General features: G+C 42.2%; 1 protein-coding gene across 2 annotated transcripts in view; it reads right to left on the bottom strand.

The window, feature by feature from the left end:
- Positions 1-25,885, bottom strand: part of LOC148041291 (uncharacterized) — a 164,133-nt gene that overhangs the window by 52,783 nt on the left and 85,465 nt on the right. For both annotated transcript variants that reach the window (XM_087678866.1, XM_087678864.1), the window contains exons 13-15: positions 7,924-8,048; positions 7,761-7,843; positions 7,641-7,685 (exon numbers count right to left, since the gene is read on the bottom strand). In XM_087678866.1, coding sequence (XP_087534992.1) covers positions 7,641-7,685; positions 7,761-7,843; positions 7,924-8,048 — 253 coding nt within the window. The remainder of the gene's footprint in view (positions 1-7,640; positions 7,686-7,760; positions 7,844-7,923; positions 8,049-25,885) is intronic.

Below are 25,885 nucleotides of genomic sequence, written 5' to 3' on the forward strand. Positions count from 1 at the left end.
TCATGTTTGCCTTCCCAAGTAAGTAATCGCGAGGCTGCCAACAATTCCAATTGAAAAGAGTTAGTAGCTAAGCAGTCCTACGCTGGATGCCACTGAGCCTTCTGGAGAATCAATTTCCAGGAATATACCAAATGAGCAAGCAGGGATGATGAAGGACTAGAAAACCGAGAGTCTGCATTAAGAACATGCCACCAGGAGCTCCGAATTTGGATGTTACCATGCACAAGCCCGTGATCCTCAAGAGAATAGCGGGCTATAAAGACCCACGGGTGATGATCCAAGCACATGGCACGAAAAAGAGACCAACGGAGTACCAGCATATGAGTTTCAGCATCCAAAATAGCCCCACCACCCATGCGTTTGGGGGTACATGCATGCAACCAAGAAATCCATGAAATGCCTGCATGCAAGGAGTCCTTCTTCCATAACATGAAACGAAGGTACTGAGTAAGAGCATTCAATGTAGTAGTAGTCCAAGGCAGCAATGGCAAGAAATATATGAGCATTGGCAACATAATTGCCTAAGCCACTTTGAGGTGAACATAGAAGGGCCAAGCCTGTGACTTCCAATACAGAAACTTAGCTGCCAATTTCTATGAAATCCACTCTAGTAGTTGCTTCGGCCGAACATCAACACCCAAAGGGTACCCAAGATGCCTGACAATGGAATCACAGGGAACAACCATTCCCTGCCAGTCCAATGACTGCAAATCTGACTCCATGCAACTGAGAATGGCTGATTTCAAAGCATTGATATGAAGACCAGAAGCATGACCAAAGAGAGTCCAAACATCTAATGCTTTGCGAAGATTATCCTTGTTTTCTCTCTTTTTTTTTCGTAAAAGGTAATTGTATTAATTACGAAAAAAAGTACAAGATAACTTGATTACAAGATACATGACGCCAATCCAGCCCATCATGTGAAGAGGGGCTAAGTGCTACAAGTTACAAAGTTATGACAAGGGGGCAGATGAAATTGCCATAAGCCAGGGACGGAAGTCCTCCCTAGAGAGCAAATCAGAATGCCGGAGAAGATCCAACTGCCAATACAAAAGGCCCTTAAGCCTCGCAATATGTCGCTGAACATTATAGGCAGAGTCAAAAAGAAAAGCATTCCTAATGGTCCAGTTATGCCAACAGCCCCAATATCGAAGAAAATGATACATGAGTTTCATATGTGGCTGTGCAGGAGTGGGGTATTTGGGCTGCCCGAAAACCCAATCAAATGGGCGCAGGGTGAATCCAACCGCTCCTTGCCAAATAGCTGACAAAAAGAACCAGATTTTTTTTGCGACAGGGCAAGAAATAAATCTGTGGCGGGCTGATTCCACCGCAGTGGTGCAAAAGAAACAGTTGCCATTGGAGATTCGTCGCTTGGAAAGAGCCAACGCAAGCGGGAGACCACCAATCATCACTCTCCAAAGAAATACTTTACATTTGAAGGGGGTCTTGTTCAACCAGCCCTCCATCACAGTTGCCCTCCACCAGGACTGGGATTTTCGTAAGCCCCATAAAGCATTGGCTTTGGTAACTAACCATTGTTGATCTTTGATCAGAATATGATAAACTTGATTAGCAGAAGCTTTGCTTAAAGGCAGCCGGCCTTGTAGGTCCCATCCTTGTTCTCTCTCTCTCTCTCTCTCTCTCTCTCTCTCTCTCTCTCTCTCTCTCTCTCTCTCATAAAGAAGTTTGAATTAATGAGATAAAATATATACAATAAGCATTCTGACCAACTTAGCACAACCAAAGACAAGTAACAATGCTCAAGTTGGGTGTGAAAGGCTAGACAAATACAGAGCTATAAGACTAAAAGAAGGGGAACATGAAGCAGGCACAACTAGGATGATGCAATTGATATCCATCCATGAAGCAACCACCTCTCCAAGTATCAACCCAACCGAAACCATGGAAGTAATTAACAGGAAATTTGTTTGGCTGAATGTCTCAATAAATCCTTCGATTTCACAAAATCCCAATCTAGCCGCGGGGATGAAGGCTGAAATGCAAGCAAGGGGAATGCTGCCAAAGCCATTCCTCCAAGTTCGAACAAATAGACCTATAACCCCAAGGCACCCAAAAGTATTGACAGATATAGCAGAAGGAATAATCCTAAGACTAAGCAAGAATGCTAGCATCCAATTTTGCCATCCTATCAAACTTATCATGCTCCATGTTCTTATCAGGCCAATCAATCAACTTGGATGTGGCCAAAACCTTAGATTGCAAGGAATAAGCCTACCTTCTGGAGTCTAGGACGTCAAAAGAGGACATCAAGCACTGAAGCAAAGGACAAATGGTCTGGCAGCTGACAAATGGTCTGACAGCTGACAAGTCTCACAAACAGATTGACGTAAATGGGCTGACAACGAGCTGCTGTCTCACAAATGGTCTGATGTGGAACTGCTACAAGGCACTGGTCCGCCGATTGTGAGATCTGGATGCCATGCACATGCTGAAAACTGAAATGCAAGAAATGCAATATGCTTGCAAATCTGAAATCTTGGAATTGAGGGAAGAATTGAACACATTTAAGAAAAAAGAAGTAAGCATGCAAGAAGAACTGCAAAAAGAGAAAGAGGCACTAAAGGCATGTGAAAGAGAGGTTCACTCATGGGCAGCAGTGGTAAATACAACTCAAAAACAAATAGAAGAGGCCAGCCCATGGATTGAGGTGGTAAAAAGAAGAAAGGAACAAAAATGAACAAGATTGAGGTAATGAGCGCTACTTGCAAGAAAAGCCCAAAAGATGAGCTAGGGTAGTACATGTACAAGTAGTAGGATAGGAGGAGAAGAGCATCCCACAGGAAGATGCTAAGATGCTTGCCGACAAACTTGGAGCTTCAGATGTACCTATAATTAATGATTGGAGAGTGGGGAAAGAGAACTCTTAAGTCCAAGGCTTTATTCCTTCACTTTGGGAACATGGAGAGAAAAAAAAAGCCTTCCTCTCTAAAAGGAGAGCCCTCAAAGGTGAGAAGATTTATTTGGATGAGGACTTTACCCCAACACGAATAGCACATCGCATAGAAAAATGCCCAAAGTATTGGAAGCCCGCAAAGAGGGAAAATGGGCCGTTTATAGGGACGGATAGGTCATCATCAATGCCGAGACTGCATGACGGTACGAGGCCTATGAGACACTTAGGATGTAAGTGTGGAATTGTAATGCAGCCCTAAGCTTGGACACTCCTCACTTTGAAAATAGCTTCCGAAACATAGACAGAGCCATGTACACAAAAATGCACCAATGTAAAAGTAGCCAATTGCTAGACATGCAAGGATACATGTGGGAAAGTGCATTTCCTCCAGCAACTACAAAACAGGAAGCACTAGGGGTTCTAGAGGTGTGGCCATACTATACAAGAAAGACCTCAAGGGGATGGTGCAAGTAATGAAGAGAGATGATGATGCACAATACTTATGAATTAGGATACATACATAATGACTACGTGATATATTCATTGCAATATGCTACTTTCCTCCTGCAAATTCAACCTATGCTACATTAGTGGATCTCCCTTTGATGTATTTTACAAGGATATTATGAGATATACTAGCATTGGGGACATATTATCAAGATTTCAATGCACGCATTGGAGATAGACAAAGTGACCTTTATATGCATGATAATGCCATATTCAAAGAGATTGACATAGATGAAATAGGCCTATGCAAAAAAAGCCCAAGATGAAGAAGTGAATACCTATGGGACACATCTATTGGCTTTGGGAAGTATACATACACTAGTCATCCTTAATGGTCTACCACAACGGCCAAGATCCTACACTTTGACACGTTGAAATCACAAAAGGTGAGCAAGTACTATGGATTCCTTAAAAGGCAAAGCAAAGCTAAAGGCAACACCTATAGTCACGGAAGCACCCTTCACGGCAGTGACCTTTTACCACAGGTTATCGGATCTCCCATGTCATAGATACTCCACATTGACACTAACGTCATCTAGACAACTAGCAACCAATAGAGGGTGACAAGAACTATTGGTTTTTACAAATGACTACATGGTTTGGATATTGACTGCCTTCCACCTTTTGACTACAGTATTAACTACCCTACACTTCCTCTTAGCCGACCCGAGCTGGAACCAAGTGTTAAGAGTTTATATCTTATAGATTGAGGCAATGAGGACATGGATCCATCCACCAATCCCTCTAGGATCGAGGATACCAGAGTCACTTCTTGCGTCTCTCTGATGATGGATTCACTATTCGGCCAACCTACATAGACATCCATCTCTCCCATAGCATAGGTGCTGATATCGAACAAATTCATACTTCCTCCCATAGGCTACATGTGAAGACATGTACATGGATAGATACTCCAACAGAGAATAAGACTTGCCAGCTTTCTAGCCAAGAGCCTAAGACAAAGGAGCATTACATATGCAGATGTACAGTATACTATGACATATGAGGACGGTACCATTGCCTCTTCCATGATGGTTTTGGACACCTTCGTCGTGTCATGGAGTACAAGAACTAGAGATGCCTAGGCATTTTCCTCCTAGAGCTCCAAAAGCACCGCACAGCACTACTACGAGATAGGAGGCCAACTAACTGAGAGGGACCCACATAGAGAGCAATGACAAACTTTTCTCACAGATCCGACCCTACTGACACTACTAGCCTTGTAGAGACAGATCCGCCCCACCAGACATCTCCCATTCCATGCCGTGGAGTCACATTGGATACAGCCATTTCAGTTCATCGAGCACAACAACCGCATCTACCAAGACCACATCCAAAGAGGCCGCATCACAATCCAATCAGCGTCATTATCACAAAACACTGAAGACTCACCACCAGGCATATGAGTGGAGCAACTAGGGACTACATCATAGCTAAGATCATGTGCAAATCTTGATATCAGCTGCAATTTACAGCCTCTACTGCATCTTTATGTACATAGTTCTGTCAAATTTGGGTCTCCTTTTCTTTCTACTTATGGAACAACACTAGACATGGTTCTACTCTAGCATATTCCCATCGTAAAGTTATTCTTAGCAATATTTCATAGGCCACTTGCTTATTTTAATGTTATCTTCACCTTACTGATGAGATGACATTAGACATGGATGTACTTTGGATTTTGTCTCATAGGCCACATTGGCCTTATGTAGACGTAGATCTCTCTCATCTTCTATGGGTGTCCCTTTGGATAGAGCAATGGCACTTAGCCGGTCTAGGCGCCCACGTCCACCCGAACAAAGGCCTAGACATCCACACCACAGACAAATTAAAGCCATCATTGAGCGCCATAGGAGACAGATGCCGAGATGCCTCAACCATGCAGAGATACACCTCCTTAGAGGACAAGCATATCATTCATGGAGAGTTTTCCTTTTTCTACTCTCACTTTTAGATCATTGACATGTTTCCCTTTTATAGGACACTATTTCATTTTTTCAATCTTATAGGCATGTTTTTCATCTTTTCTCGTTCCAGATGAGAAACACACCATCATTGTATGTATTGCTTTGGTCTCATAGGCCACATTGGCCTTTTAAAGACATTAATATACTCTGTGTGTGTGTGTGTGTGTGTGTGTGTGTGTGTGTGTGTGTGCACCTAGTATGCAGATGATATTGTGCTTATATCAAATACGCGAGATGGGTTGTAGTGCCATCTAGATGCACTACATGCCTTTTGCTAAGAGAGAGACCTCACAATGAACCATAGGAAGACCAAGCTTATGGTGTTTAACACTGTCATCTAGTGGGTCAAATGATTAATGTCTTAGTTTTCATATGGTGGGAAAACAGTGGAGCAAGTCTGGAGGTACTTCTATTTGGAATCACTTCGTAGGGTTGAGACTTACTATGAGGAGAGCAGCATAGGATAGATTGCCCCAAGGCTATGTGCAATTATGTGCCTTGGAGAACCACTGTGTTCATATACAATTGCAAGAACCCTTGACTAAGCTTTGGCTCTTTGACACATTGATTACACAAGCTTTCTTATATGGAGCTTCTATTTGGGGATCAAGTCTCTACAATAGAAGGAGAGCTACAACAAAGCAATCACTGGTAGATGGAGGGGAAAGGGAGTAGATGGAGAAGCCCTTGATGATGATAATCTCTCAGATTAGGAGTAAGTCCTCAATGCCACATGAGATAGTCACAACAAAAATGGAAGCACCATCTATTGTGGATGAGGCCCTTTTCCAAATAGTAATTTTTGTGCACAGCTTTCTATGATGGTGTGGATCAAGCCCCACCCGCAACTGACACTAGGTAGAGCTAAACATCACCAAGCCCTTCAGACACACTTTTGAAGTGTGTAATCCTATTGGGTAGCTAGCAGCTAAGGAGGATCTCACACTTCCTATGCCTGGTGCCCATGGGAGTTTGGCAGTAGGCAGCTGGTTGGTTTAGATGCAGCAAGACCACATCTGCCATCATGCTTGCGGCAATGAATGCACAGCCAAAAGCATTGTCTATGGTCATGTGAGGCAACAGAGCTACCATGGAGAGGGATATCTATTCCGTGAGGCTAGGATGCATAACGTAATTGCTATCATTGAGGCTAGTTCATGTGTTGTGATGGAATTGGGAGCCCTGCCCAACCATTGGATCCTAAGGCCCTCACTATCATGGTCAAATGTGTGGGGCTTGTTGGGATCCTCACAATGTGGCACATTTGGAAGGCTGATTGTGCCAGTTAACATTTAGTGGAGAGAGCTTTTAGATATATGCCACCCTCACCAAGATCTAGTTATCTGTTACACATTCCCTTCAACCCTGCTAGCTGCAGCTGAGGAGACCTCTCGGCATCTACAAGAGCTTCTCAGTTGCTCCTTCATACCAGGGGTTACCATAGCATGCTTTTCACACTACAGGATGGCAACTCCAAAACAATAAATATATAAATAACAATTTTCAAAAAACACCTTGGTTTCTTTCTCTCATTTCCCCTAGACTTCCCTAACAAGCCTTGCATTCATAGGATTTGTGCTTACATTTAACTCCAGCTTGATTGTTAAGCACCTGTACTTCATTGTTTTTCTACTGAATAATACAGCAAGCCACACTTTATCTTGCAAAACAAATTATAAGGACCTTCCTACCCCTTGTAGAATCTCCTTGGTTCAGTCAACGAAAGTTCTTCTCATTGCATTACGAGCCTTTCAAGTTCTTCATTCATGTCTAGCATACTTCTATCATCATGCAGGTTTCCAGCCGGTTCATACTTGCAAAACAGCTGCCCAGAATCAGCTTTTCGCTGTCTGACAGGCAACAGCTATTCCTCATAGACATCTTGCAGTGTGAGCTTGTGACTCCACAGCACATTAGCAAACAACATGCCTGATTTCATAATCCTAAACTCACAAGCAATACTGATTGAGTGCAATAAATTTGAGATATTTAACTCAGGATTGACATATCCTGGATTCCTTAGAAAATACAATAATTCACAGGTGAAAAGCTCCTACATTTCAATGATGTTTGTAATGATGTGAAGAGATGACCAAAAACAAAAGCCAAAGCAATGGTGTCTTTTGCAAGCTAACAATCTGCCATTTGCATACTGAGGCAGAGACCAAGTTATAAGAACGTGCTATCTGTCTAGGCCTTTAACAACCAAACATGAAACCCCAATGCAAAAAGCTTCCAGGGTGATTCACCTGTGAGCTTGAATTTCTTCGATTAGCCAGTGTTTGTGCATGATTCTGCACATAGAGTGAACATTTTAACTCCTGTAAAATAGCCTTATTTGATACATAATGCCTAACCAAAAATTATACCTCCAACTCAACATCTGCAGGAGTCACTGAAAATCGACCTTTTTTCTGTATGAACACTCCTTTCTCCAGAACATCCTTCCCACCTGGAAGAAACCAAAACCCAAAAAGAGAAACTTGAGAACTTTGATGACTTAACTGAGTGCCTACAATTAAAACCATATACCTGCAGGTCTTCTTGCTATCCCTTGTCCATTCATATGACGGTGGTCAGGAGCTGCATGAGAGTTTAAAGGCCCACTGTAAGCTCTTTCTTTATAAATTGGCCTAACCCTAGTATCATCAGTTGCCCTGAAAACAAACATACTTGCTTCAGATTAAAATATAGTAAAACAGTATGAGCTGAATCATGACACTGATCTGATTTCTGATAAATAACATAAGACAATTAAGTATCTATCGAAACTGCTTTGCTTCCGCTAAACCGATCCATCAAAATGATCAATTCTGGCTGATGCATGTACTACCTCACAAACTCTTAGTATAGAGCATGTGAATGGTTCACTTCCATCAGATACAAATTCAAACAGAAGATTTAATTACGATCAGCTACTGTCCTAAACAAACCTATTGTCTTGCTTCCGAAGCAACCATCATTGTTGCTGTAGACCATTGCAGTGCTAGAAAAGTACTGATGGCATCTCAAAGTCAATTTAAAAAGATAACACTGTCCTACACAAATGAGGTAGATTAGCAGTCCCTCTTCTACCCTTCAGTGAAGAACATAGTCCCCTCGCATGTTGTGGACTCTCAAAGTCTATCCTCACTGCCACTATTCACAAGCTTCAGCTAGCGTCGTACTTAGGTCTTCCAAATGGCTGTTTTACTTGTAGGAAATGTGGCCTCGCAGAAGCCTCATGTCCCCATAGACAAAACAGAGACAACATGTGGTAGACAAACAATACAGCCAAGACAGCACTGCGATGGGGGTGGTGGTCTAGAGATATCCTCATATGAGGACTGCGAAAGACAGGTAAAGGAGAAATGGGGAGAAGAGGAGAAAGACAAAGCAACATAGTAAAGGCCAAATGCTTTGAAGAGAGGTGAGGAATCTATGCCCTTCAGCCTACCCACACATTGTTGAGAGACTTGGCATGTATGTCCAAAAGACACCAGCTCTCATGTCATGAGGACATGTGTTTTTGAAACCTCACTTAACATGTGAATTAATTTTTAATCACATGGTTAAGTAAATGTTGCACACGAGCCTAGGACCCAAGGAAATCACAGCATGTCAAAGGCAAAAGTTGCTATAAGTTATGCCGCACAAGTACTTTGTGGTATCTAGTGCCAGTTGGCCTAGGTCATTCATTTGGCCATAAGTGTCAATTGGTGACACTAGAGAAGTGGCGTTTAATGGTACTTGATGCCAATCTGATTGTCAAAGATGGCGCAAAGACACTCAGGAATGAAAGTTGCCTGCCCAAATTAATTATTGGACTGTCACATTATTTTTCTAGGCACCAAAATAATTATTAGATTAATTTTCAGTATTTAAAGACTGAAAATTAATCTTTAATTATGAATAATGCTAGAAAAACCATTTGGGAAGGCTGCCTATTAAGATGGAACCAACTCACAACCCAACTTCGGGCCAAAAGACAAGCTTTTCCAACTCCCCCAAACGTGCAAGGAGCCTTTTTGAAGGTAACACGAAAGTTTTTGATGCTCTCGCAAGGTCCAAGGGTGGAAACCCCGGCCCTTTCCTATAAACCCCTCACCTCTCAACCCAAAAAGAAAACTATCCCCCCCCCCCCCCCCCCCGCCCCCTCTCACTTTTTCACTCAAGTCACTCACCTTCCCCACTCTATTTTCCGATGGGAAGCCCCAAGCCACTTAACCATGCCCAAGCGTGACGTGCAACAGCCCCGTGCCGTGTCGCCACCAAGGAGAGCCAAGCCTCGAGTAGGGTACCTCCCATATACCCTTCCTCCTACAAAAAACTCGAAGCCCACTTCGAGATGGAAGCCTAAGGATGATGATATTTTGCACTCTTAATCCCCATACTCTTAGTAAAGTTGAAGAAAGTTGAATATACATATAAGAATACCCCTACTTAGTTATGCTCTCAAAAAGGTATGTACATTTTGTACAAACGAGCCAAGGAGCACGTCTTTAATCTCTATTGAAAAATTCGAGTAGCAAATCCCGCGCCTTCTCCAGCACATCCGGTTCCTTGACCCATGTCGCCTCTTTCAAGGGCCTACCTTTCCACTTGACTAGAAATTCAGGCCACCCAGAGACAAACCTTGATTGGAGGATTGCCTCGGCTTCAAAGGGCAAGTTGGCATGCGAAGCAGGAAGGGGAAGTTGCCGTCCAAACTTTGTATCACCATGAAAGCGCCTCAACAGAGAGACATGGAATGCATCGTGAATGCATGCTCCTCTAGGTAACTGGAGCTTGTAAGTGACATCGTTGAGCTGCTCCACTACCTTGTACGGCTGGTAGTATCTATGATTGAACTTTGGTGTTAGGTTTTTAGATAAAGCCATATTTTGTGAGCTCACTAGCACCAAGTCGCCTGGGAAGAACTCAAGTTGACGTCGCTTCGTGTTAAAACGCTTAGCCATGATGATCTTGCTTCCCTTTAGGCTCTCTTGGGCCGCCTTCAGCCTATCCCTCCACCTGTTCAAAAACTCTTCCGCATCCGGGTCTTCCACGCGTGGAACTTGTTCTGTTGCCAATGCCAAGGGTGTGATTACCTCCTTCCCAATCACGAGCTCAAAGGGAGTGAAACCAATTGCACTATGAAGTGAGGAGTTGTAATGATACTCCAACACATCTAAGAACAAGGTCCAATCCTTTTGATCAGCACGAACATAGGCGCGAATGTAATTTTCAAGACCCTGATTCACCCGCTCTGTCTGCCCATCTTTCTGCCGGTGATATGCGGAGGAGAACCTAAGTTGAGTGTCTAGCAATTTGAACAACTCCTTCCATATATTGCCCATGAACCGAATATCCCGGTCAAAGACTATGGCGAGAGGCAACCCGTGATATTTGAAGACGCGACTGAAGAAAGGCAGTGCCACTGTAGCTGCTGTGGTGGAATGGACGTGGGCACAAAATGGGCTTACTTCGAGAAATAATCTACTACAATGAAGATTGCATTGTACCCATGGGACTTTGGCAACTCCAAGACAAAGTCCCATTGTACCCATGGGACTTTGGCAACTCCAAGATAAAGTCCATGCTGATCACATCCCATGGGCGTGACGGTACTGGCATAGGTTGTAGTAGACCGATTGGTTTCAGCCGTTGCGCCTTCACTAGCTAGCAGCCCGGGCATGTTGTAACATATTCTATCACTTCTTCCCGCATCCTTGGCCAGAACAGATGACGTTGTAGGCTTTCTAATGTTCTTGTATGTCCTGTGTGCCCTGCCAGCTTACAATCATGCGCTTCTTTAAGCAAAGTCTTTTTGAGCTCATTGTCATCTGGAATGTAGAGTCTTTCATGCGTGTACAGCAATCCATCCTTGATCTCATACATTCCCCACGGTGTTCTGCCCTCTAGCACATCCTCCATTAGCTTATGCATCTCATTATCAGCTTGAGTGGACTGCTTTACCGCAGTAAAGAATTCGCTCCGTGTTGAGAAGGTTATAGCTTGCAGCTTGGCCTTGCGGCTCAATGCATCTGTCATCTTATTGGCCGAGCCGGGTTTGTGCAAGATCTCCACATCAAAGTCAGCCAAGAATTCTTGCCACCTGGCTTGTTTGGGTGACAACTTTGGCTGAGTCTGAAAATATTTCAAAGAGATATTATCAGTATGAACCTTGGTGTGCTTATCCTGTACATAGTGCCTCCACTTCCACAAGCAATGTACCACTGCCAACATCTCCTTTTCATGGGTAGACCATCTTTGTTTGATAGAAGTAATCTTTTTGGACTCATAGCATACAGGGTGACCATCCTAAACCAAGACTCCTCCCAGAGCATACCTCACGAGAAGCAAATTTCATCACGCGTGAGGGCGGCAAGATGCCAAAGATCCGGGATCGAGACAAGGAAAAAGAAAAGGAGGTGGAAGAAACGTCTAGACCATTGGATCATGAGGAAATAGAACCAAAACCACCATACTTGGATGCACCTACGAATAATGAAGATGATGAAGGAAGCATGGCGAGTGGAGTGGAAGTTAGTAATATGGATTTTCAAGCCGCGTTTGTACAAATGACCCAATTGTTGATGAATATGAACCGAGAGCAACAAAGGAAGAGTAGAGGGAAGAGAAAAGAGGCAAAATATGAAACTGAGGATTCGGATTCAGAATATGGAAAATACAAAACCACGCCTCCGAAGAAAAACAAAGGGGAAAGAGATTCTTTGGTTCTTGAGAGGTGGCTTAATCTCATGTAGCAATACATGAACATTTTAAAAGTGCCCACATGGAGACGAGGAGAAGTGGCATCTCAACATTTAGGAGAACAAGCATATGATTGGTGGTTGGCAAAGGAGAAAGATAGAATAGAGCAAGGGAAAACTCGGGTGATGAGTTGGGAAGAGTTACGTATAGAACTCAGAAATTATTTTATCCCCAGGAATGAAAAATTCAAAGTGAGAGATGAGTGGCGTGCTTTGAGGCAACAAACAGGCAAGATGAGGGAGTACATAGTGAAGTATAGATCATTCATGCTACAGCTACAAGATATGGATGCAGTTACCAAGTTACATGGATTTTTGTATGGATTACAAGATTGGGCTCGCAGGGAGATAGAAAAGCACGAACCTGAAGATATCAAAGCAGCATTTGAGATGACTAAGACGTTCGCATATATGGAGTTACGTAGACCTATGGGAGCAGGGAGAGGAACATCATTCAACACGGAGAATCAAGCTCAAGCCAGTTCATGAAGAACACCGCCGGTGGGTCGAGGTGGAGAAATGAGTCGAGGCACAAAAAGTTACCAAGACTGGGGGGTACGTCATCACAGTGGAGTAATGAGAGGAGTAGTTTTAGTCAAGGAAGAGGCTTCACAAATTGGAATGCGCCGACGAAGGGAGGTTTTGCATGTGGAGCATCACATTTTGCTAGAGATTGTCCGCAAAATCAGGGGATGGGCAGATCACGGGTGGCAACAACTAGTGTGGCGGATCAAGAGTATAGGAGTGAATCACATCATGGAGTGAGAATCATAGAAGTAGAAGAGGATGAGGCAAAGGAGACAGGAGAAGAGGCAGAGCGCCCCAAAGTGGGAGTACTACAGGTTCAAGCAAGTTTCATGGAAGCTAAGTTACCCGTAGTACAACATTTGTATGTAGATGGGATAGTGAATGCTCACAAGTAGAGGTTGATGATAGACACAGTGCGACTCACAATTTCATGAAACCGCAGCTGGCAAGGGAGATTAAGGTAGAGAAGTGGTCTAATTTGGAGACTTGTACTATAAGTTTTGGGCAAGGCAAAGATTCTAATGTGTGTATAGCCTATGGAGTATGGATACAACTAGGAGATTGGAAAGCCAGAATGGATTTTGTGATTGTGTCGATGCATGAGTTTGAGGGAATTTTGGGATTGACATGGTATGACAAGTATATATTGGCTATTTTTGGGAAGGGGACAAATTAGATTGTATTAGACATGAATGGGTCAACAATGATGATAAACTACTATAGACCAAAAGCGCAGTTGAATCCAAGATGAGTGGAGGCAAAAGGGCAAGATGCGACAAGTGAAGAAAAAGGGAAGATGGCACAGGTGGAAGTAAAGGCAACTAAGGGGAAGAGTAGTAGTAAGGAGAATGTTATGAGGGTGCCAGGGGAGATGAACAAGGACAAAGGCAAGACCCCGCAGTGATGCAGTGTTAAGCAAGTAGAAAAGGAGTTAAAGAAAGGAAGTTCGATGCACCTATGTATCATGAGAGCAATGGATCAGCCAGAAGGGGAAGAGAGAGAACCCATAGTAGGAGATGACAGGGTTAGGGAGATTTTGGAAGAGTTCAAGGATGTCATGCCGAAAAACTACCTCCGAGGCTACCCCCGAAACGCTCAGTAGATCACAGGATAGAGTTGGTGTCGGGGGCTACCTCGCCGGCACATCCACCATACCGTATGACGAATGAAGAATTGGTGGAGTTGAAAAAACAACTTACTGAACTGTTAGAAGCAAGATTTATAAGGAGAAGCCATTCGCCCTATGGAGCACCTGTGTTGTTTGTTAGGAAAAAGGATGGGACGATGAGGCTGTGTGTGGACTACCGTGCACTCAACAAGATCACCATACACAACAGGTATCCTATGCCTCTAGTAGATGATTTGCTGGATAGGTTGGCTAGAGCAAAATTTTTCACTAAGATTCATCTACGCTCCGAGTATCACGAAATACGCATAGCAGAAGGAGACATTGAGAAGACGGCATTTCGTACTCGTTACGGCAGTTTTGAGTGGCTACTGTTGGAATTTGGAATGACAAATGCCCCGCCAACATTTTGCACATTGGTGGATAACTCATTCAGCAACTTTTTGGATGTGTTTCTTGAGGTATACATTGATGACCTCTTGATTTTTAGCAAGACCCTTGAAGAGCATAAGGAGCATGTAAGGAAAATGCTGAAGAGACTTCGAGAACACAAGCTGTTTGCCAATCCAGAAAAGTGTGAATTCGTGGTAAAAGAGGTGGAGTTTTTAGGCTTCATTGTAAAGGAGGAAAAAGTAGCCGTGGATCCCAAAAAGATAGAGACAATACAGAATTGGCAGCACATGGGGAGACAGAGAGCAAGAAGCTTTCGAGGCACTCAAGAGGGCTATGAGTTCAACGTCAATGCTTAAGATGCAAGATTTCACCAAATCATTTGAAATTCATACGGGTGCTTCGGATTATGCCCTGGGAGGAGTTGGTTCAGGATGGTATATGGGAGATACTCTACTCGAGGCTTGGCTCTCCTTGGTGGCGACACAGCGTGGGGCTATTGTACGTCACGCTTGGGCATGGTTAAGTGGCTCAAAGCTTCCCATCGAAAAATAGAGTGGGGAAGGTGAGTAACTTGAGTGAAAAAGTGAGGCGGGGGGGGGGGATGTGGGTTAGTTTTCTTTATGGGTTGAGAGGTGAGGGGGTTATAGAAAAGGGCCGGGATTTCCACCCTTGGACCTTGCGAGAGCACCAAAAACTTTCGTGTTACCTTCAAAAAAGCTCCTTGCACATTTGGGGAAGTTGAAAAAGCTTGTCTTTTGGCCCGAAGTTGAGTTGTGAGTTGGTTCCATCTTAACATTGCCACTTGTCAAAAATGCCCATACAAGACTAAAAAATGTCATTAGAGCCTGGAGAGAGGCATTTTAGTATAATCAACCTGCAAGAGAGGAGGAAAAGATGTTGGTCTGATTTCCAGTATTGGAAGACCTTTTGAGACAACCAAGAGTAAAAGAACACCAATCAATAGCAGGTGTCAAGACAGAGCAGCAGCAGTAAATGATTGATTTTCTTCAATTCTTTGCATCTACAAGCTATCGAGACATGGCAGAAGCAATAAATGACAAATTTTCTTCGGTTCTTCGACACGAGAAAGTCTGAATTTTCTCTCTCCTCAACATTCTCTCCCATCTTCCAACCTTGCTCCGAACATTATAACATTGAGATCACCAAAGACTGAGAAATTTCAGATTTCTCTATTGTAAACCCTAATCTATAGCAGAAATTAGGGTTTAGCAACAACCTTCGGAAGTGTGCCAAATTTTGGAAGCTCCAAAACTTGGATTCAACAGGGCTGAAGCTGTTTTCAGTCAAATTCAAGTAGAGGGGCTAGAAAATCAATGAAATTGGGGCATTTTCTATCTCCATCAACACAGGTGAAGGCCAATTGATTGCCCGAATCAAGGGGCAAATGAGATTAAAGACTTGATAATCATTTTGGACAACAAGGAAAGTTGAAATACCGAAAGGGGTTGGGAGAATCCCATTGTACATCAACTTCTTCTTCAATTAAGTTAAATAAATACTAAAAGGGGTGCCACTTTTGGGGCCAACAAGGTGTCCAATGTCTAAGATTATATGGCAAACTGTGCATTTCAATTTTGTGAATTTATTAATTGCGATAAATGGTGCTTAATTAGGTTATTTACCACCCTATCCGAGGAGGAAGGCTGGTTTTATATCAGGTGAGAAGAGCTCCGTACAAAGAGAGAGAGAGAGAGAGAGAGATTTCAAAGAAGAAAGATGAAAAGAAAAAGAGATGATATGAAATCTCAATACCAAGGAACCAAATAGACTCAAATCTCAGCTCTAACTTCTGTATATTTCATAAAAGCTTGCTTCCAAACTATGTACAGCATATATATCTACATCAATTTCTGATACTTTTACTCAGCATAAACCTGGCTGTGAACAACCCTACATGCGTACAATTCACCATACATAAGTTTGGACAGCAAGTAATGTTTTTATGTAATTAGAACAGCCCTGTTCATAGATACAAACAGTCGTATACTAAATCAGCCTCTAAATACTTAAAAATCCCTACATTGAATCAAAATCAAACAACTCTTTCAACCCAATACATCAAACTTTCAACCTAGGACAGCAATAAACCAAGATTCATGCAAAACAGTCCCCTCAAGTGCAATTTATAACAGCAATGGGCTGCTATAAATCAATCCTGGAATACCCTGTTCTCAGCCACAGACATCAACCCAAAACTCCCCAGAGATCTGGCTTGTTTTGTCACAAAGCAGCCTTGCTCATATCCTGCAGTAATCAGCCAGCAATCATGCTGTAAATTCCCTGTGTGCAGCAGATATGAGATAACAGAGCTCAGCCCACAATTTTCAACACAAATTGCACTAACAGGCCTGCCCTTCTTTTCTTGCTGCTCATGACCCGTAAGCTCCCCAATATTTCCTATCTGTCTTCAAAAACTCCAGCTTTCTTTTCTATTTCTATCTCGGCCCTTAACCACATGCAAAGCAATTAAATCATTGCTGTACACTCCAGGGCTGAAGCTTATTTAGTCACTTTATGCTTTGCCTATTGGTCACGGGTGTTTCCTGAGTGTTTCATATGACTATTGGGATGCAAACGAAGGTTGGCAAATGCTTTGGATGGTTCCGGAATGTATTTTGAGCCTTGTTTGAGCTACGTATTGGTTGACATTTACTTGACATGGGTCTACACTGGCATGCTTTGTGACAAAGGTTATACCTATGGTCTATGTATGACTTGTTGGTACATGCTTGATGCTTATGTTACCTACACATGCTAGTTACATTGTTTGGACTTGAATGCTATTGGCGCTTCGTTTGGGCTTGACTTTGGATATTCTAGAGCTTATTTTGGTCTTACTTTGGCTCATCAAAGATTGATTGGGATTGTCTTCATGACATTGGATGTTATCATTGGATACTTGACCGCTCATACCTCAACATATTCCATTGGACATAATGTCTTTTGAGCCAGATCTACTCTCCACTCCTAACACTTCCATTGATTCTTCAATCCCCTGAGCCTCGTTTGCGAGACCCATTACCTTGTTATACCAATAGACCATGCAAGATTCGAGGATTTTCACTCTAAAGAACCCTCAAAGATCTACTCGGCTTGCATTGCATGTTTCATTTGTATCATTGTTTACAACTAATTACATAGTACGTTCTGAGCTGGATAGCTAGCAAGAGACACTTTAGCACCCCAAATGGCGAAAGGCCATGGAAAAGGAGCTAGAGAGTATTAATCGAAATGAAATTTGGACTTTGATGGATTGTCCGAGTCACAAGAAAGTCAGGGACGAAGTGGATATTTTAGGACCAAGCTAAAGGCTAATGGAACTTTAGACGAGTACAAGGCTCACCTTGTAGTGCAAGGGTTTCAACAAAGCAAGGCATTGATTATAAAGAAACATTTGTTCTATTGTCACGTTGACATCATTCCGTTTGCTGATTGCACTAGCCGCTCATCACAGAAGATGGGAATTTCACCCACATCCACAATCTTCAATTGGCCAATCTATCAAATGGATATCAAAAGTTCATAGAACTAATGATCTTGTAGGACCTTCGGAATCTCCACTATAGACTGGCCATTCACAAGTGGAATTTGGCTCGGATTACACTGCACTTCCATAGTACTTATTTTCTCCAATCCCAAGTACAAATCCTATTATGTCAGATTCTATACCAACTGATTCTATATTTTCTGTTGGATCGGGGGGTGCTTGTCAAGAAGGGACTCTTTAAAACAACCTTTGGTTCCTGAGTGATGAGAAAGACATGTATTTCATTATAAACTTGATGCTGTAGAACTCTTCCTCTCGCCTTTCATGTCGGGTTCACCAAAGATATTGAGAGACTTTGCATGTATGGCCAAAAGATGCCAAGTCTCAAATAAGAAGAGCTCCACACACATGCATAGAGAGATTTCAAAGGAAGGTAGGTGAGAAGAAAAAGAGATGATATCGAATTCCAATAACAGGGAACCAAATAGTCTCAAATCTCAACTAAAACTTTTGTATATTTCATAAAATCTTGCTTCCAAACCATGCACAACATATATATCTGCATGTACATCAATTTCTTTGACTTAGCATAAACCCAACTATGAAGAGCCCTATATGCATATACTTCACCATGTATAAGTCTAGACAGCAAACAATGCTTTTATGTAACTAGAACAGCCCTATTGATAGATATGAACGGTCCTGCACTGAATCAGCCCACAAATAATTGAAAGTCCTTGCACTGGATCAAAATCACCACTCTTTCAACCCAATACATCAAGCTTTCAACCTAGGACAGCAGTAACCAAGATTTATGCAAAACAGTCCATTGTCTCTCTAGTTTCAAGACAGCAAAGCATCCACAGTAATAGTGCAATTTATAACAGCGGTGGGCTGCTATAAATCATTCCTGAAATACCCTGTTTTCAGCGACAGACATCAGCCCAAAACTCCCCAGGGCCCAGAGATCTGCCCTGTTTTGGCACAAAGTAACCCTGCTCATATCCTGCAGTAATCAGCCACCAATCATGCTGTCAATTCCCTGTGTGCAGCACACATGAGATGCCAAAGTTCAGCCCGCAATTTTCAACACAAATTACACTAACAGGCCTGCCCTTCTTCTCCTACCACTCACAACTTGTAAGCTCCCCAATATTTCCTAGCCCTTCTTCTCCTACCACTCACAACTTGTAAGCTACCCAATATTTCCTAGCCCTCTTCAAAAACTAGAGCTTTTATTTTTCCATCTCTGCCCTCAACTGCATGCAAAACAATCTTCATACTATGTCCTCCCATCTCTCCACTCTTCACACATGTATGTAAGATGGGCAATGTCCTATACCTCCTACCTAGTCACTTCAATCAAGTCATATTGCGTTTAGAATGTCCTGCCTTCAAACCACACGACAACGTTATCCCCACTTCTTCAAAGGTCTAGGATTGACTGCTTCAAGGTCCAATTCAACTAAGAAGACCCTCATAGGTAGACAAAGAGGAGGCCTTGCCAGATAGTGCAGTTACAAAAATTTGGAGAGCCTAGAGTTACCTACTGGTCCAAAGAAAGAAAGAAAGAAAGAAAGAAAGTAATATTAATGTCTACAAATGATGAAATCAGCCTATGAGACCAAAATGTTGCATCTGAAAATTCAGAGAACTTCCTATGTCCCGAAATAGTTGACATCTAGTGCCACAACTATCTAAATGGAAAATAAATTCCACTTGGGGTGCCAAACAGGCATAATCAGCTGGAAATTAAAAGAAAAATCAAAGTAAGCTCTAATGTCAACCTATCATTATAAGATAGGGGTGTAATATGTCAAAAGGTCCATCTAAACATTTTCAAATGGTCACTTCCCTTCTGCTATGGGTGTCCAGAACTCTACAATGACGGCTCTACTGCATCTATAGACGGCCCATTTTCCCTATCTTCGGGCTTCATGTACTTCAGTCAATTTTTGCTTCTTGCTCTCGAGTTCATAGAAACATGAGATGGGTCTTGGGAAAGGGGACAGGAGCAGGAATTCCCATCCCCTGTTACCATGAGTGGGGGCTCTAACATGGGGACGGAAATGGGACAGGATGTTAATAGGACGGGAAGCTAGACAATGGCTATCCCTTGTTACTATGCTCGAGTTTGGTCAGTGTGAGCTAATCTACCATCCATATCTTGGTTCCTTGTTTCATTATCTCTCTTTTTCTTGCATGTTTGTATATCTCAGATACCAAGTGTTTTTCCTTTGACCACGATTGAAGAATCTCCAATGTTAATGAATGGGATGGCTCTACACACCCTTATTTGTATGATTTCATGTTCCGAAACAAAAATATCTTTCTTGATTTCTTTATCATCTAAGACTTCAACCTTGCCCCATCCGTCATCCACACCTCCTACTCTGATTTCCTTGGCAACCAAGTTTCAAGTTGTTTTTCTTCCATCTATGTTATGATTTGCTTTACTGAAATCTCTTTCTCTGATTCATATTTCCATACCTGATGCATGGTCTCATCTTAGCATTTCTTTATCTAACCAATGTGCTCTTCCAATTCTTGCACTTTCTTCCTTGTTCCATTCAACTCCTCCTTTAATGTTTTCTTGTTGCAATTAATGTACCATATCTAGTAGGTATGACTCCCAGGACAGGCATTATTGTTGGTTTCAATGGTGGTAAGGCCAATACCTTCAAAAAGCTTGGTTTGTATGACATCTCTACATGTAGGAGAGGATGTAGATGGGATTGCAGGGCTGTTACTATTGCGCTGTCTTGGCCATCTAGGGTACAGCTCATTGCCCTCGTGTGGCAAGGACTACTTTACCCTAAGATTGCTAGTCTATGACAAGTGTCAACAGGAGCAAAGTAGAACAATGGGAGAGCTAAAAAGAGAAACTAAGAAGAAGATGGTGGTAGGGTCAATCAACAGGGGCAAAACAAGGTAGGGACAAGTGGGCAAGATATGACAGGGTGACATGTCACACACGTGTTGAGGCAAGGGTGTATTAAGTGCAATGAGGGTAAGGGTTGGGTCAAGGGCAGAGGATGGGACAGGGATTGAGGCAAGGTAAGGCAATGAGGGCAAGATATGGCGGGGTGACATGTCACACGTGTTGAGGCAAGGGTGTACTAAGTGCAATGAGGATAAGGTTGGGTCAAGGGTAGAGGATGGGACAAGGGTTGAGGCCATAGAAACAAGGGATAGGGGACGGGGGTCGGCCAAAACTAGGGAATGGGGACAGGGAGAGGGGGGGGAGAGGAGGAAACGGCATATTAAAAAAATGCATTTTCACATATAGAACAGTTTTCAGCTCATCACATTGGACTCTACTGCAATGAAATGTATAAACAAGCACAGTTTGAGCTTTAAAAACATCATTTTTCATTGAATTTTATCAGCATATCACATAATGAACATGAGATAAGCAAATGACAAATAAAACCGTATGGATAAACTTTAACAATCAATGTATTACAAAAGAGTTTTCAAACTTCAAAGATAGGAAGTTAAAAAAAATGTTCAAGAAGAACAAATCTAAAGGAAATTATCATCATCTGCAACAAAATGAGCATCTACAAGCTGTGCCATGTGGCAATAGGTCATGACATCATATAGGTAGCTGGCAACTGGATACCAAGCTATAACCAACCATAAACCTGGAACCAACATACAAAATGAACTCTAGCAAGGAATAAGGCCAAATCTAGAGGGAATCATCATCATCTCCAACAAAATGCGCATCTGCAGCTCTTGAAGTGCTAGCCTCATGATCATGGGTGCCATGCATAGTCTCCATAAAACGAGCATGCTCCTCCTCCTACTCCATCTCCCACTGGGTAAATGGATCGGCCTATGATGTAACACTTCTGCAAACCATTCTCAAGTTGGCACTAACAAAGACCAAATCATTTGCTTTTTCTACTCCAAGGCGATTCCTCTTCTTTGAAGCAATATGGTTGTAGGTGCTCCATAATTGCTCCAAGCAAGAGGAGCTCACTGCTTGACTTAAGATACAAACAGCCAACTTTTGCAACTCTTGCCTATCTGATCCAAAATCCTCCCACCACAAAGGTGCCCCAACCCTACATCGGTCATGTAGAGAATCCGCACAGCCATAAGAGTTTTTTGCTCTCCTATAGAGAGCAAGCTAATCTTTAATTTTTTTACATAGTGTCAACATCACGCACCATGCACTCAAGAATTTACCTCCAATGGAGATTGACCTCAGCATCATTTTCTTGATCTTTACCCTGAAACTCAGGGTCCAAAACAAATGCAGCTGAATGCAGAGGTGAGCTATAGGCATTCCACCTCTCAATACACAAATCATGCACCTCCTCATATTGCTCAGCATCAAACACTAAATCTTTTAATTTTTCAATCATCCTATCCATTGCCTCATACACTTTGCCAATACATGGCTGCATACCATCAACGAGTCTCAACAACTGTACAATAGGCCACAACCATTGTATCAAAGTTTTTTACACTCCCAAAATTCATTGCTCTTTGCATTTTCTTTGCATGTTATGCCCACAGAAGTGACTGCCAATGAAGAAGTACTAAACTCATCAATGACAAACAACTGTCTCACTATACCCATACATTCTCTGAGGCGTCCCAACATCAAAAAGTTGTAGACAAGCCGTGTGTCTAAATACTTCTACAACATCTTTTTTTATCTTTTTGTAAACTTATAGCGAAGGTATCGGTGGTTTAAAATAAAAGTAACCATTTGATCATAGCAGCCAGAAACGTCAAAAACGTGTTTCGTAAGTTTCTTTCAAGAGGGGGTAAACGCGGGTTTTTTTATATAGGGATTTTAAATAGTTTTGATTGAGGGAAGAGATTCTAAACATCTATGAAACTCTCTCTTAAACAAAGAATGGCTAATTGAGCTGAGTAATAAAAGAGTCAATTGAGAATAATACATTATATGTTATATATCCATGATCCATTATTGACTTGTTACTTATGTCAAAGTTAGTCTGCTATACTATGGTTTAGAACTCAAAACATTATGATATTATACAAAGAAAATTGAAATTAATATGTAAATAGCCTATCTATAATATGGACTAAGTCAAGTTGCAACATCATGATTCTCATTTCAAAACAAACTGACAAAACGTCAAAATCAAGAATGAATCGTAATATATCATAAATAACTCATAAATGATACTAAAGTCGTATAATATTCAAATCTCAAGACAAGAATAGATACTAGACTGACATAGTCCAATAACTAAACAAAATCACAAAAAAATCAGTCTCTCATCCAAAATCTTGAGCTCTCACGAGTCATTACACATCATAATCATCATGTTTAACATTGCCCAATAGTTTTTGTCAAAAAAACCATGTTTTGGATTCCAACTCACCAAAAAAATAAAAGAAGTTAAAAACGCCCATATTTTTTACTCTTAGAAACGTTTCGTACTTTAAGAAACGTTTCGTAAGTTTCAAATTCAAGGAAACGCATTTCTTAGCTGCTATGCATTTGATTTGCATCATGTATCACAAGAAGGACCCATGATAACTCACCAGTATCCTTCAAAAGGTTATTCAAGCAATATGCCATGCAATAAGAAAATGTGATATGCTTATACACTCCCTGAACAATGACACCTGCTATTGTATTTGTGGACTCACCATTAGCCACAAAACCAATCACCAAATGTGGCCCAACAATGTCAATGCCAGAGATCCACTCTACTGCAAGCTGATCTGCGGACTTCCCAGTCCCTGAAACATCAGGGATGACATAAAATGCATCTCCCCTCGAGAACAAGCTACAATGCCATGGATAGACCTCTTTCTCGTGTCACTCCACCTATCAGTGATAAGTGTGACACTATTTTTCTCCCAATCTCTCTTTATGTTTGTTGCAACTTGCTCCACAACACGCCTTTCCTTATCGAGCAAGGTAGTGCGTAAAGTCTCAGAAAAGGGGGGCACATAGTTAGGCCCATACTCTCCAACCTTCTTCAGCATGGCTCTAAAGTACTCTGACCTAGAGATATAAAATAATAAACACAATAATTATCATGATGACATGATTTTAGAACAAGTTATAAGTTTACATTATAAAAGTTATAAATTTAAAAATTATATTATTTAAGGACAAAAAAATATTAGTAAAGATTCAAGCATATCAATTTCTCAAGACTCAAAACCTAGTTGTATGAAAGGCAATATGATCGTGGTAGAAGAAACGAGCCACTGTTGAATCTGTCTCCTCTTTTTTATTGGGTCCCAACTTCCCTCGAAAGTAGTCTAGCGTCTAATGGTCAAGGTTGAAGGCACTGATGGTGAATATGGACTCAATCCAGCGACTCCATGTGGTGTGGATGCCAGACTCGCTATTGTAGATGAAGCTCAAGGCCTATCAGTTGTTGCTATTGTTGTCACCGTTGCCGCAAGTGTAGCTGGATCGACCGTCACTCGTGCACGCCTCGATGCAAATAGGGCCTCTTGTCCAGCCACACAATCTAGAAGCTCCCTTCTCTTCTCTAGCACGACATTGGGACAAAATTGCACTTCCAATCTTGGCTCATAAAATAAATGGGCCTTTACTTTATTTGCACCACTCATATGCCGGTATGGACACAGCTTGCATGACCAAGGATGTGATCCACCTCCAATTGATGGGCGTTCAACATTTACCTCATCCCACCACGACCATGTGTCAAAGCATCTGCCTCTCTGTCCGACCAAACGAGCAGGTAGTAAAGAAGCCATGTTGACTGCTTAGGTGCCCGATTTTGTAGGGAGGCTAGGAGCTCAAACTGCAAGGAGCAAGAAGGAAGAGAAGATGATGATGATGATAGTGAAGAAGAGGAGATGAAGGAGGAGACAAGAAAGAAATAATAATAATAATAATAATAATAATAATAATAATAACAAGGGCTACAGGGCGAGCTGCAGGGTGGCTAGTAAGGCGGGCTGCGTGGCGGCCAGTAAGGTGGGCTGCGAGAGGGGCTAGAGCACTGAACAAGTGCCGAAGGTGCAGGTGTCAGAGTGGAAGCTCAAGTCAGGCGGGCGAGAGTTGTGCAAAAAGCAGGGAACGGTGATTGTCCGTTTCCCGACAATCCCATCCCTGACAAATAGAACGTCTCGGGGACGTGGGGACGGGTGTCCCTTTGTGACAAATTTGAACGGGAACGTCCCCCGTTCCACCTCCGTATCCCGTACAAGCCTCCCGTTTCATAACAGCATTCCAACGTCCCGAGGGCCCAGAACGAGCGTCCCCTATTCTATGGTTGAGGCAAGGCAAGGCAATAAGAGCGGAGACAATGCTATCAAGGGGAGGGCGAGACAGCCAAGGTGGAGCAAGGGCTCAAGCAAGGTAAGACACTCAATGGTGGGGTTTTTTTTTAGTGGGTGAGAGAGAGAGAGAGAGAGAGAGAGAGAGAGAGAGAGAGAGAGAGATGTTAGCGTCTACTAAAGACCAAACCAGTCTATGAGACATATCCATGTATACAAGTGTAGGCATCATTTGGATAGCCAATAATGTACCTTCAATATATACAAGTATATCCATCTAAAGACGTGAAGCTATATGCATGTGTTATACAACAATGCCATGCAAATCTAGCATCATCCAATAAGTATAGGGGGATATAAAATGTGATAATTGGGTGGGAGCTCCCAAAGCAAGCTCCAGAGTAGCTCTTGGGGCCAGGGTTGGCTCCAGCGACAAAGTATGTCTCATCCCAATGTGGAGTTTGGATGACTTCTCACTAGTCAAAGTATGGCCTCCTCCTACGAAGTGCACTATGTCATTACCTGTCCCTAATCTCATTTGCTCTCTATAGAGACAACCTCTCACTCTCCCTATTCATGTATCTGTATGCTCCCCTAGCTGGTGCAGAAGAGAGAAAGTGAGTGAGTGAGAGAATGAGTGAGTGAAACACACAAGAACACTCAACCAATGATCAATTACTGTACTCATGATGATCAAATTTCTCTTACTAATATGCTATAATGCATACAAATCCTTGAAATAGAACACCCTAGAATTAAGTGTATTAAGTGTCCGAAGAAACACTAGTCCTAATTGTGCTAAATATATCAACTATCTTAACTATTCCAAGTGATTATTAGTGTATCTAGAAAGCTCATACAAGGGACAAAGTGCATCAATGGGTAAGTGGCCTAGCCCATGAGGAAAATATGATTAAATCTTCATCTTTCTATTCAAGGGTGACCAAT

This window comes from Lygodium microphyllum, chromosome 1, assembly GCF_053477565.2.
Source record: "Lygodium microphyllum isolate KBCC chromosome 1, Lygodium_microphyllum_v1.1.10, whole genome shotgun sequence".
NCBI classification, from domain to species: Eukaryota; Viridiplantae; Streptophyta; class Polypodiopsida; order Schizaeales; family Lygodiaceae; genus Lygodium; species Lygodium microphyllum.